Below are 12,254 nucleotides of genomic sequence, written 5' to 3' on the forward strand. Positions count from 1 at the left end.
CTGTTTAGTAAGGCGCCAAGTTTCAGTTCCGTATGCTTTCCAACAGCCAGACGTCTATGGATCTCTCATCAGTAAGCTAGCGCCTCAGCTTATTCCTTCAGTACCGCGCGTATAAAAAATCCCGGGCCATCTCCACTAACGTGAAGCCTGGGGAGGGCGAAGCATGCAGTGTATAAGTGTATTCTTGGCGCCTTGGCGTTTTTCTCCACGGAGATGAAACCGTTGGTGGGTAGAGGTTTACAGCTTGGCTGTAAGTCTCGTGCCTTTGGAGCACGAAGCGTTCTAGCGCGAGGCGTTGGAAAAAGAGTGTCCCGGTGTTTTATTACCGTGACTACATGACACTACGACGAGATACTCCGACTGCCCGAGCCCGTAAGGGGCTTCGCCCCTAAAAAAAGGAAAATTGAGAAACGCTGGCTCAATATCACTGCAGGCGCATGCGCAGCAACGTCGTCCGCGGGAAACGTATCTCGTTTTCTGTTTCTGCCTGCTCGGGAAGTAACCATCATCCCGGATACCTAAGGGGCTACACTAGAAAGGTTCTACCATGCTAGGAAGGCTTGTATGAGCACAAATAGCCTTCCCTCACAAGAGAAGGATCTGGCTACCCTGGTGTAGTCGATGGCCGCTGCCTCCCATGACTGACCACCTAAACTGTATTACGACCTGTAGTACTGTGAACTGTAGTGCGGACCAACTAAACTGTAGTACACCACATCAGAAGAAGAAAGCTCCGCGACTCAGAAGTTATCCATTAAAGGAAGCTGAACCATCACTGCGTACCCGATCATGCCGCCTGTCATCACTGGTATCTGCGCTGTTCAACTTCATACCTGCATATATTCAAGCAAATCCGCTATGAGCGCTGTAAAGCAGCATCAACGTGGAACGCTATGTCGACAACATAGCAACGAGGTTTATATATACGTACATATCCGCCACATGACTGGGTGTAGAATGGCGTAGCTTGCTCTGATTACCCTTTGTAGCCCGTTTTATTGCGAAATCTTTGTCTAGAGCAGGTGAAAACTATGCTCTCACAAAGAACCTTAATAAACTTGATTTACAGCGAAACAGTTTTGTTTGCATTTATTTGCGACTAAAGCCGTTTTAGTATATCATCTATGTTGTATTTCTTTCTGCGGAGTCTCATGCATTGTACCCTTGTTTTTATTGTCATGTCATTCCATTCCGGTACGTCCCCACGCTCGGGCTAGCAGAAGTGGTACATAAATAAAAATATGGATAGATATTTGTATCCGTTGTACAATAAGCCTCGACAAAGGCAATTCTACTGCCTTTACTGTTGGCGAATACAATTTTGTAATGGAAGAGCAAGACCCTTTTCACTTAACATTTATCCATGACAGTTGGTTGACACACCATGCCCAGGGCCTTAGATTCCTTGGAATAAAAATTCTGGGCTGTTCGGCACATCTCGGATTGAGCATCCATCGCATGCAGCAAGTACAAGCTATCGTGTGCTCCAGGTTTAGGTCGAACGTCCCCCCGGTGTGGGTGGAAAAATTGACGTCTTCTTCTAGGTAACGGTTGAGACGAGTGGCCGCCATTCCTTCTAACAATTTAAACAGGGTCGGTGTTAGCTAGATTGGTCGAAGGTTGGTATTGTCACTCTGGGTTCCTTGCCGAAGACTGGTGTTTGCGTTACAACGACGTCAACTGGATCTGCTGGTACAACGGCAGACTATCAGGTTTATTGTTTGACGTAAACAAGAAGCTGAAGCGTTCTGTTTCCGTTATTTGAGGCACTTCGCGTTTCAGTTTCAGCACCAATAACTCTCGCATTCGTTTGTGGTGGCCGACAAAACGCCGCAGACAGGAGCTGGTACACTGACCAAAACATTTTTGACAAGTGAGGATGTCAAGTTCGCAACTTGGAACGTACTTTATTTCACAGAAATGGGATGAGAGAGAGAGAGAGAGAGAGAGAGAGAGAGAGAGAGAGAGAGAGAGAGAGAGAGAGAGAGAGAGAGAGAGAGAGAGAGAGAGAGAGAGAGAGAGAGAGAGAGAGAGAAAGAGAGAGAGAGAAGATGGCTGAAGGATTAGAAAAAGGAGGCACGGGGAGGGAAATTGAGATATGCGTTGTAAACAGGAGAGATGACAGTATCGTGCCTGGAGCCATCACGTAGTCTGCAGCTCAACTCGCGCTTTTTCTCCGACCTTATTGAAGATCACCTTAATGAGCGGGTTTTTCGGGCCGCACACACCGCGGAAGTCGTCGAGATCATTGTTAAACACCATCACGCCACCATACCCCTCACGCAGGATGAAGTCCATCCGTAGAAAAAAGAGAGAGACAGTACAGGTGAGTTACGAACGCAAACGATGACATTCACAAACAACGCAATAGGCGACGCAAGAAAAAAAAAAAAATAAACGGGACAATGTTTCAAATTCCACAATTCTCAACGAATAACTCCTAAATTTAATCTATTTTGAGAAGCGGCCGAACGTTTCAGCCATATTTTCTATGGTGCTGCTTGTTCGAAAAAGGTGTTTCCAGAGAAACGTCAGTTCTAATTTTGTGCTTAACAAATACGTTTTGTATTTTTTATAGTTATTGTAGAGACAGGATGCTTTCACTGATTTGTGTGTTCCATTTTTTTTTTTCACGGTCACTTGGTTCACATTAAGTGGCGCCTCATTCTCCAGAGGAAGATCATTTAATGAGGTCTTTACCTAATGCGGTAGACCTCAACCTCAAATGGAGCCTCACCTCACCATGCGAGGTGCCGTTGAGGGGCGCTCAAAGGCTGTAGTCTGGTGATGAGTAAGTGAGATCGGAGCTGTTCATCTCACTCTCAGCCGACGAATTTGAAGTGTGATTTGGAGTTTAAATGAGGTCCAAAATCAGAATGCTTATTTATCGGCGCCGACTCTGCACACTTGCGACCTTCATTGTGCATACAAAAATAAAACATACTTAAAGCAAACGCCCTGTAAACTTGTGTCCCAAAATTCCTAGTATATAGCTACGGGAATTTGATTAAAAATTCGCTATTAATATTAATACTGGATTCCTGGACTACATAGCCGCTATTTATTTGTGTTGTTTTCATTTGGCATTGGTGTTACCCGCTTGCACGAATCTCTTGACAGCCGTTTTCGAACACGGTAGGACTCAAGTGCTTAAACAAGGAAGTTGTGAAAGAGAACATGTTGAATGGCTGCCATACAGCTGACCGGTTTGATAAAGACATGAAAACATCCTGCACCTTCGGTCGAAAAGGTCGTCAATCAGCCACAACGAATAGAAGGGCTTTCGAACAAACGTTGTTAATCCGCGAAAACAACCCATCAATACACCTATTACGACGCATTAGGAAAATATTGAATTATACTTCCTGATAGGAATTGAAGCTGGTTCTTACCTTTCTTGGCAAGACAAGTGTCTTCCACGACCATACAATCTTTGCGTTTTTTGTTTAGAGTCAGGCAAACTTTTTTGTTGTTCAGTGTTCTATATGCGCTAAAGCACTTTAGCGCCTTTGAACTACTTCACGCTTTCGTTAACTTGGTGAAAATACGTAGTGTGTCTTTTGCATTGACATACGTAAGATGAAAGGAGATGAGCCTTACGAAAATTCTGTTCTGAGTTTCTTCCTGCAGTGTTAAGAGACGTTGCAACACAACGACGACTTTGCTGGAGAAGTTGAACAATAAAGGAATTCTGGTGTATGAAAAAACCGAGATGAGACCCCACATTTTTGGGGGCTTGTGTTAATCAAAAATACAAAGGCGGTAACTTTAATACCGAGCGAGAAACTCCTGTTATGGGATCAAGCTGCTCATTGTATCCCTTTCAAATCCGCATTCGCAGCCCGGGGTGTATTCGAAATTCTGAGCACGAAGACTCCAAGAGCCATTAAAATTTAAGAAACTGAGCATGCAGATTTGTTTCCACGATGTAAAATAAGAAGACACTGCGCGTATGTTGTGTTCTCTGAATTTTTCTTGAGGTTTCCTGCTTTGCTTCCTCTTGGCTGATACCAACATGCACATTTCGTTTACTTTAACGCCTGTAGCGTTCCGTACGTAAACACCACGGGTTAGGCTAGGAAGCATGCAGCATCGAAAATCTGCTACTTCAAATAATTTACACTTACACGTACTCACCCACAGACTCCGATTTGCCTTCTTTCGCCATCGCAATCGCTCGAACCTTTTTCTTGTAACAAAATACATTTCCTATCGACATACCCTTAACAGCTTACCACTAACTGTTCTTCGTGAATATAAAATTTGTAAGTTAATGAACGTTAAACTGTATATCGACCAGATTTAGAGAAAATCCCCAAGGTGGAGCAAGTTTCTGAGAAGAAAAATTTGACATATCCACCTCAGTGCAGCCGTAGGGCTGCAAAGCAAAGCTGTACAGCTTTCTTCTGTAATCCTACGGCTGCACTGAAGTGGACGGGAAAGTTTCCTTCTCATTGAACTGCATAGCTGAGCTAACAAGGTCACAGGACAATTAAGTAAAGCTATGCGGGTGCGGCGCCCAGCCACATCTCAGGTGCGGGAGAGGGCAATTATTGTCCTGCACAGTGGACTACGCTTATGCATAGCTTTCACCGGACTAATAAAGTGGCATTGTTACCAACTATATGAACAAAATGAAATAAGAATGCAAGTTACCTACACCAGGTAGAATGAGTTTTTTACATGTGTGTATGTCCATCATATCTTCAAAGGAAGTTTCAAATCATATTCCGATAACAAAGGCACTTATTTTAAGGGCTTGATGCTGAGGTATAGAAGAGTTATAGAGTGAACTTGGAGGTTATGTGAGGTTGGAGGAGTTGTATGCGGCATAATCCATGCTGAGGTGAGCTTGCTTGCCTTGACCTCCACCTAAATAAACCTCAAATGTGAGGAGGAGGTTTGAATCAAGTAGAGAAAACATTTAATTTGAAGCTGAGGTTTAAGCTGTTGAGTACATTTTGCCATGTATGCAACTCACTGCACTCGTTGTCACTTCATGCCTAGCGTCACCGCCCCGCCAAATTTCCGGAAAGCAAACCAAATACGCAGTGTCCCCCTCCCGACCACGGACTGAACTTCTTGCACCTGCCCATACGTAACCTTAAAGCGCCAGCAGCGGGTAGACCGCCAGATCGAACCGGGTTCCTGGCTTCTCCCGTCTCCCTGGCCTAACCTTGCAATGGCATTTTCTGATAGCCTTTTACAGTGGCCTCATACAACACACTGTTTGTAGCCAGTCCTTCCCTTTAAAACGTGATGCTTTCCTTTTCCCACAAACATGATTTTGATCGAGGAGGGATCGTTTCCTCAACTTGGAATTCTAGAAGATCTACCATTTGTGCTCTATGTTTGCCGGCACATGGCCGAAACGGACATGTTTGACGCTTGTACCAATTCTCAATGGGGGAGGGGATGAGCGGTGGTTCTTGTAGTTTTTACCCACGGTCTCACCTTGTGTGCCACGCTGTCTTCGTCTTCGTAGCCTACCCACTGGTCTCCTTTGTAGGCGTACGGACATTTGGCTTCCTCGTCAAACACCCGCGTCCAACCTCCTGACTTGAGAGCTGCGCATACCTGCCACGCACGGTAACGCAGATGCAACTCATGAAAAAATAAAGGACATCACTGTACGTTACGCATTACATTGGTAAATTAAGAAATTCATTCCCTGATGTTGCCATTGATGGGCTTTCAGAAATTCGGTATCTAGCTTTATGGCTCAACCCATGAAGGAATTACTCAAACCGGTTGCTTCAACATTTTCAAAGCGCGTAATGCACATCAACCTTCACCCGCCCGACTTCTCTGATCAAGCGAAAGCATGCTCATATTTTATTCATTCTTGTACATGCTTTATTAATTTATTGTCTATCCTTCATTATTATATTAACACAATGCCACCGGTAAGCAAAGCATGGGCGTCTTTTAAGAACCCTAACGGATGTGAGATAAATATTTAGCCCGTGGATTCTATACTACTAACACAAGAAATTAAACTTTCCTTGAGTCTAAGTTATTGTGTTAAGCACTGAGTTCCTGATAAGGTTGAATGTGGGAATAATTACCGCCTTTAAAACGTAGATGGGTTCTCACGAAAATTTCAAAACCATACTTTCAAGATTTTGAGCTGTAAGATGCTCAAAAAGGTTGCCACATATATTTACATAATAGAAACAGAAAAACAACTAATGATTTAGGAGAAGTTAATCATTGTATACACACGCAAAGTAAGCGAATGCGTATATTAAGACAAGCCTTTGCGTAGAAACCCTGTTATTTAATTGCCAATGTACATCTCCTTGTGTTATATAATACTTAGAGATAATGCGTACCCACCTCGTAGTAAGCTTTAATGGCGTAGGACCTCACGTAGGGGCCTGGGTCGGGATTGGTGCCAAACTTGATGCGTGCCTTTACCCCGTTCTTCGTGGTATTTCGCAGCACGTAGGAGCGACCGTAAAAAGCGATTCCCAGCATCAGCTTCTGCTTCGGAGCTCCCATGCGAACGAGCCGCTTCATGCCTTCGGCCTGAAACAGTTTATGTTCACCGCGTCGAGTGAGAGCTGAGGCCCCTGTTACACAGTCACGTATAACAACAAAATCGTTGCACAGCACCATGATCATTGCAGATACACTTGCGTCGAGTGAGACTTAAGGCCCCCTGTTACACAAGCACGTATAACAACAAAAATTCCCCGCATTTCCCCGAGGGGAAGAATGTGAAAGTGCGAATGCACGAGTTGAATTTGCGCGGTTCGGTAATGTTCGCGAAAGAGAGATCACACACACACATACAACTACAAAGAAAGAAAGATGCATTTATTCACAGACACCTATTTGTGTTGTCGCTGTACTTGATTGCTAGAGCGGATCTCAGCTTTGAAATTTCGTGTCAGTACTCCTTTAAGCGGGTGCGTTAGCCCTTCTCACGCCCGATTCTTGGCCAATCCCCCACGTGCGTATGTGCCATGTCAGCGGCCAGGCAGCGCGCGCCCATCTCCCCCCGTTGCCAAGGTAGACGAGGAGATTCCTGACCAATCCCCCACGTGGGTATGTGCCATGTCAGCGGCCAGGCTGCGCGCGCCCATCTCCACGTGCGCGGACATCGCCGGTGGACGCAGGTTCAGGGTCGCTTAAGAAGTGCATTGCACTTAAAATCGTTGCACAGCACCATGATCGTTGCAGATACACTTGCGTCGAGTGAGAGCTGAGGCCCCTGTTACACAATCACGTATAACAACAAAATCGTTGCACAGCACCATGATCGTTGCAGATACACTTGCGTCGAGTGAGAACTAAGGCCCCTGTTACACAATCACGTATAACAACAAAATCGTTGCACATCACCATGGTCATTGCAGATACACTTGTAATAAGCTAAATTCAATTTTTAATTCCTGTAATGCATACCGTGCCAACTATGAAGGTAATGAACGAGCTTCTTTTTTATGATTAAGGCACCTAAAACTGGCGTCAAGTTTCTGTTTCAGTCCCCATAAGATGACGTTTATTATTATTATCATTTTGTAGGTAGACTAATGGAGAGGAGGACGCCGACCATGAGTAGCGAGTGCGTCAAACTTATTAAAATGTTCGTAATCAATGTTCGTGCCCCGGGTGGATGACTACCTTCGGCGAAGTGCCCGGAATACCGGAGGAAAATATGAAGCCCCTTCAATTTTCCTCTGTGCAGTGTTGCGCGAGTGCGCACGCACACACGTGTGCGCGTGTGCGTGCGTGTGTTTTAAAGCAGCTGCGGGCATTTTCTCACGTTGCCTAGACTGAAGCTTTTCCTTTCGATTGGCCGATTACACTCCCATCCTCGGGCAGAATTTATACCCACGGCATTGGCCGTACGGTGAATTCCTTGCTCCATGTCGAATACAGTCTTTAAAACTGACATCCCGTCCCTTTGTACTCAGTTTGGCGAATGTGAAAAGATGTACTTAAGTGCTTTTCTGCACTGCATACTCAATCACATATTATCTGTGCGCGTTGTGTGGATTCCTGGAAATGAAGGCATCGTGCTCAACGAGAAGGCGAATTCTTTAGCTGGCTTTCCTTTAGGTGGCCCTGCGTTGCAAGTGTGCGAAAATGTTACATCCGCAACTTCGCCACAATTTTGGTAATATGTCCTGCTCAGTGGCCGTTGTAATGCTATCCTGGGTAGACGAGAGTATGCTCACTTAAAAATGCAATAATGTGGGAGAGATGGTTACTGGAGCAGTGAAACATATGAGAACAGTGTGGTAAGGACGGGACTAAAGCACAAGAGGACACACAGAACTAGCGCTGGTCATGTCTGTCCTCTTCGCTTATTCTTATCCTTACCACACGGTTCTAATATGTTTCACTCTTCAATTGAAATTTAAAAGGAGTTCATCCCTGTGTGTTTCTTGTTGGTGTAAAGTGGCTCTCATAGAACTGAGATGCCGCCTTCCAAAATTCAACTTGCAATTCAGCAGATACAAATTGGCATCAACAGACTCTTGCCTGACTTGTATAAGGGTGAGTGCGTCAGGACATTATTTATTTGAATGTCGCTTCTCTTCCTTCTGCAAGATTTCTTTTTCGCCCTGTTTTAACACCTCGGCCTCGAGCTAAAAACTCCTGTACCAGTCTCATTCGTCACCAGCACTTTCCCCCACGCATAAAAAAATTTACTCATTCTTTCACGATTGCATCTTGCTCACCAGAACACTCCCCTACAAATAAGGGCTTTCTTCTGTGCTCCCTTCGCGCCTACACACTGTGCCGGGTTATTTTTCTATCTGTGCTTCTTCTGGTTCTTCTTAACTACTCTGTTTTAAATAAATAAACCCTTCACAAGCCCTAGCCAATCGCTCTCTGTGGGTATTTCTTTAATGTATTTTCTTAATTACCGAGCCCGTAGTTTCTCTCTTTGAGCGCCCCTTTTCTCGCCAATACCCTGAGTGGGTATGAGCCATTTCTACTGGCACCACCACACCAGAAGGGTCCTGCGAACGCTGTTCTACCTTGGATAACGATTTCAGTCTGGCGTTTTCTCCCCTCTATAACTTGTGGAAGCTTCTCCAGCCCTGTAGGGTAGACGCTGGAACTGCACAAGGGGACGTTCACCCCAATAATGTGTCCTCCTGTACGGTGCGCATGTCTACGCCCTCCGCGGTTTACATTTACTTGACGCGGTAGGCCAGCTTGGAAATGGACTCGACGTTTTTTCGCTCGACCCTGCTGGTGGGCTATCATCGGCGTCGGGTCTGCTAGCACCTAAACACCGTAGAGCGCAGTAGGCAAGACAAAGGACGAAGGGTACACGGACAAGCGCTAGCACGTCTGGATCTCCTTCTGCTACGTCACCATTAGTTTCGAATCTCTCGTCCGCTTCCCGACCACCCTCTTCACGGCCGGGCAACTTACTACCCAATGTTTATCGAGTGCTCGTTGGCCGCAGTCGGCTGCTGTTCTGTTTCGACTTCAGGGGCTCGAGGAAGAGGACGCTATATCGCGTCAAAATCTCCATCCTGGTCGCAAACCGCCAAGACACGATCGACATAATCGGAATCGTAAGCCACTGGCAACTCTCCCACGCATGCGTGACAGTGATGAAAAAGTGCTCCCTGCATAGCGACCCTGTCGATGTCCCCTAGGCCTTCTTTCCGGCCGAGAGTGCGTTGGTCGAGCGCAGAAACATCCAGCGCGGCCGCCAGGCGCAGAACGCCAAGCTGAGCGACATCAGCGAGGGCGAGTCGATGCTGTTCGTGTTTCGCGAAGGAACAAAATGTGGAACCCAGGATTCTACCTTTCAAGACGGGGGTTTTCTACATGGCGATCCGGTGCCAGGTGACCACTGTCCTTGTGGGCTTTTCGCGGTACCCGAGTTTCTTGGGTGCCAAGAAAAATATTTTAGGGATCAGAGAAACCATAATGACTGTGTTGCCGCCGGGGAGCATGCGAGGCCTAAACATCGACGAGGTCATCGAGACCATCCACAAGGCTCTGGATATCATGCAGGGTACGCAGACCGCGATTCGGCCACCGGCTAAGAGGACGGAGAAGCCAGGGAATCAGGGATTTAAGTAAACTGCCGAGATGGAAGGAGCCATGGTGGCGGAGACTGGCGCAGTCCACTGTGCCCAAGAAGAAGAATGGTGACGGACGACTCTTTCACATCAGAATACTTGCCACTGCTCGCCATCTCACACTGCCTGTATATATGCATTACATATTCAAGGAAACCCTAAATGAGCTATGAAAAGTAGGATTAACGTGGAAAACAACGTTGAAAAAATAGCATCGAGGTTTATAATAAAGTATTTGACATAGAACTGGGCTTACAGTAAGACTAGCGTACTCTGGTTATTGTTTATAATTTTCTTTATTGCTTATTGTTGTTTATAATTGTTTGCTTATTGTTGTTTATAATTGTTAATAATTTTCTTTATTGATGATAAGAATGACCTCACAGGGAACGCCCAGAAAAGTTCACTGAAAATGGACGAGCAATGTTTTTGTTGATGTGTAAATCAATATTTTGTTTGAATTCAATTGTTTAATGCTGGGGCTTGTGCTGTGTACCCTTGGTTTTAGTGTCATGTACCCCACTACGCTGCGGCCCTATGCTCGGCGTAGCGGTGTTGTTAAATTAACATGCGCATAGAAGATTTGTCGCCATTGCACTGCTGGTTTGATGAAGACAGTCCCACTGCCGGAAATGTTTGGGAATAAACAAGGGTAACGAAAGTGCGCCAAGCAATCGACTTTCTCATTGTCTGTCCACAAGTACACATAGAAGGACACAGAATCCTTCTCTCCCCGACAATCATAATACTTGCATAATGGTTAGACCTAATGAATTGAATGTACTCCTAATCCAGAGGTTAATTCAAGCCGAATTGCAAGATACTACGAATAATTGATGCCAATAACAAAAGAATTCAGGAAGCTGACATTCAAGGCTTGTTCAGTCCTTCATGATTTCGCACAGAGTGTATGCTATTTCATACGGCACTCTCTCCAAGAGGAAAGGAGACAAAAGTGGGGAAGCGATAAAGGCCTACAAACATGCTCACTGATTACCCGTCAGCACATCCAGCGGAACGTTGATTCACCTGGGAATCCGTAATACAGTCGAACAACTCATAAAGGAGCACCTGTCCGGCCAATGCAATTCGACTACGCACCGCGGCTGTGGGAATGATCCTTTTTGCGCGCCTGGGAAGGTCCTCCCCTGATTCTGGCCGTGATAAATCAAACTAAGCGTCCATGAACCCGACTCACCGTGCAAACCGAAAAGAAGCCAGAGCAAGAACGGGTACTACACCATAAATATATATGAGGCCATGCAGGGTATACAATGACGCAGCAGAGTATACGGCAGCAAAAGAGCGGGGATACTCTTGACTACCACGACAAGGGGACACATTCCGCGCGTGATACTACTTCTGCGGGTCCCCATAATACAAGGGGAAGAAGCGACGATAGCCTTAGCCATCACTTAAGCACATGTGGACACGGTAATCGGAGAATCACAGGAGGCCTGCCGTAACTACATAACAAGAAAAAAGTTCTGCCCAGGCCATGATCACCACAAGCCAAAAGCCTCTGAGTTCAAGTCTGCAAATGGCGTAGACGCCTGCCTGCACGGGACCCCTGGCAATGCAACTGTCCATCAGCTAGCACGAGAATTGACTTGTTGGACAACTCGGGAATGCATGCCGGGGTCTGCACACACCTTGCAGTGTCATATGAGGTGATTGCAGATTTATATAGGTTGGAACGTAGGCATTACCCACCCCCGTATCAATATCTCAAGCAAGAGCAGGGTCCAATCTTCTGTCTCCAAGTAAGTTCCCACACCCGACAAAAGCCCACTTCCTCGCCTCGAACCTGTGTTCCCTGCTCTGCCGCTTCAGCGGGGAGACGAGTGCACTCAATGACGTCGCATAAGTGCGCAGCCAACCCTGATTTCAAATCTATACACCGTTCATTCCCATGAATAGCTGAAGAGAGTACTGTCGGCCACGTACATGGAAGACCAACTTCGGATGGTGAGGAGAGTCGTCGAAGCGGGCAAATATCAAGGAGTCCGAAACTGAGGACCCCAGTTGATATAATAAACTTTTATGGTGTCTCGGGAAGAAAATTCTAGAAGAACTAAGCCTTCCCCATGATTTAGGGAATACAAAAAATTACACCATCTTTCCGTACGGAACCATGAGGAGGATGCGAAGCAAAATGGGGGTTCCGTTTAGGTTCCATTGTGTTGCCGT

At 45.9% G+C, this 12,254-nt stretch overlaps 1 protein-coding gene across 1 annotated transcript in view; it reads right to left on the reverse strand.

Moving 5' to 3' along the window:
- Positions 1-1,881: 1,881 nt before the first annotated feature.
- LOC144170002 (endochitinase-like) overlaps positions 1,882-12,254 on the reverse strand; it is a 44,180-nt gene continuing 33,807 nt past the window's right edge. The window contains exons 6-8 of the mRNA XM_077699493.1: positions 6,340-6,531; positions 5,455-5,577; positions 1,882-2,298 (exon numbers count right to left, since the gene is read on the reverse strand). Coding sequence (XP_077555619.1) covers positions 2,143-2,298; positions 5,455-5,577; positions 6,340-6,531 — 471 coding nt within the window. The 3' untranslated portion in view covers positions 1,882-2,142. The remainder of the gene's footprint in view (positions 2,299-5,454; positions 5,578-6,339; positions 6,532-12,254) is intronic.

This window comes from Haemaphysalis longicornis, unplaced genomic scaffold, assembly GCF_048455015.1.
Source record: "Haemaphysalis longicornis isolate Haplotype H1 unplaced genomic scaffold, Haemaphysalis longicornis Haplotype H1 scaffold_2, whole genome shotgun sequence".
In the NCBI taxonomy this organism is placed as follows: Eukaryota; Metazoa; Arthropoda; class Arachnida; order Ixodida; family Ixodidae; genus Haemaphysalis; species Haemaphysalis longicornis.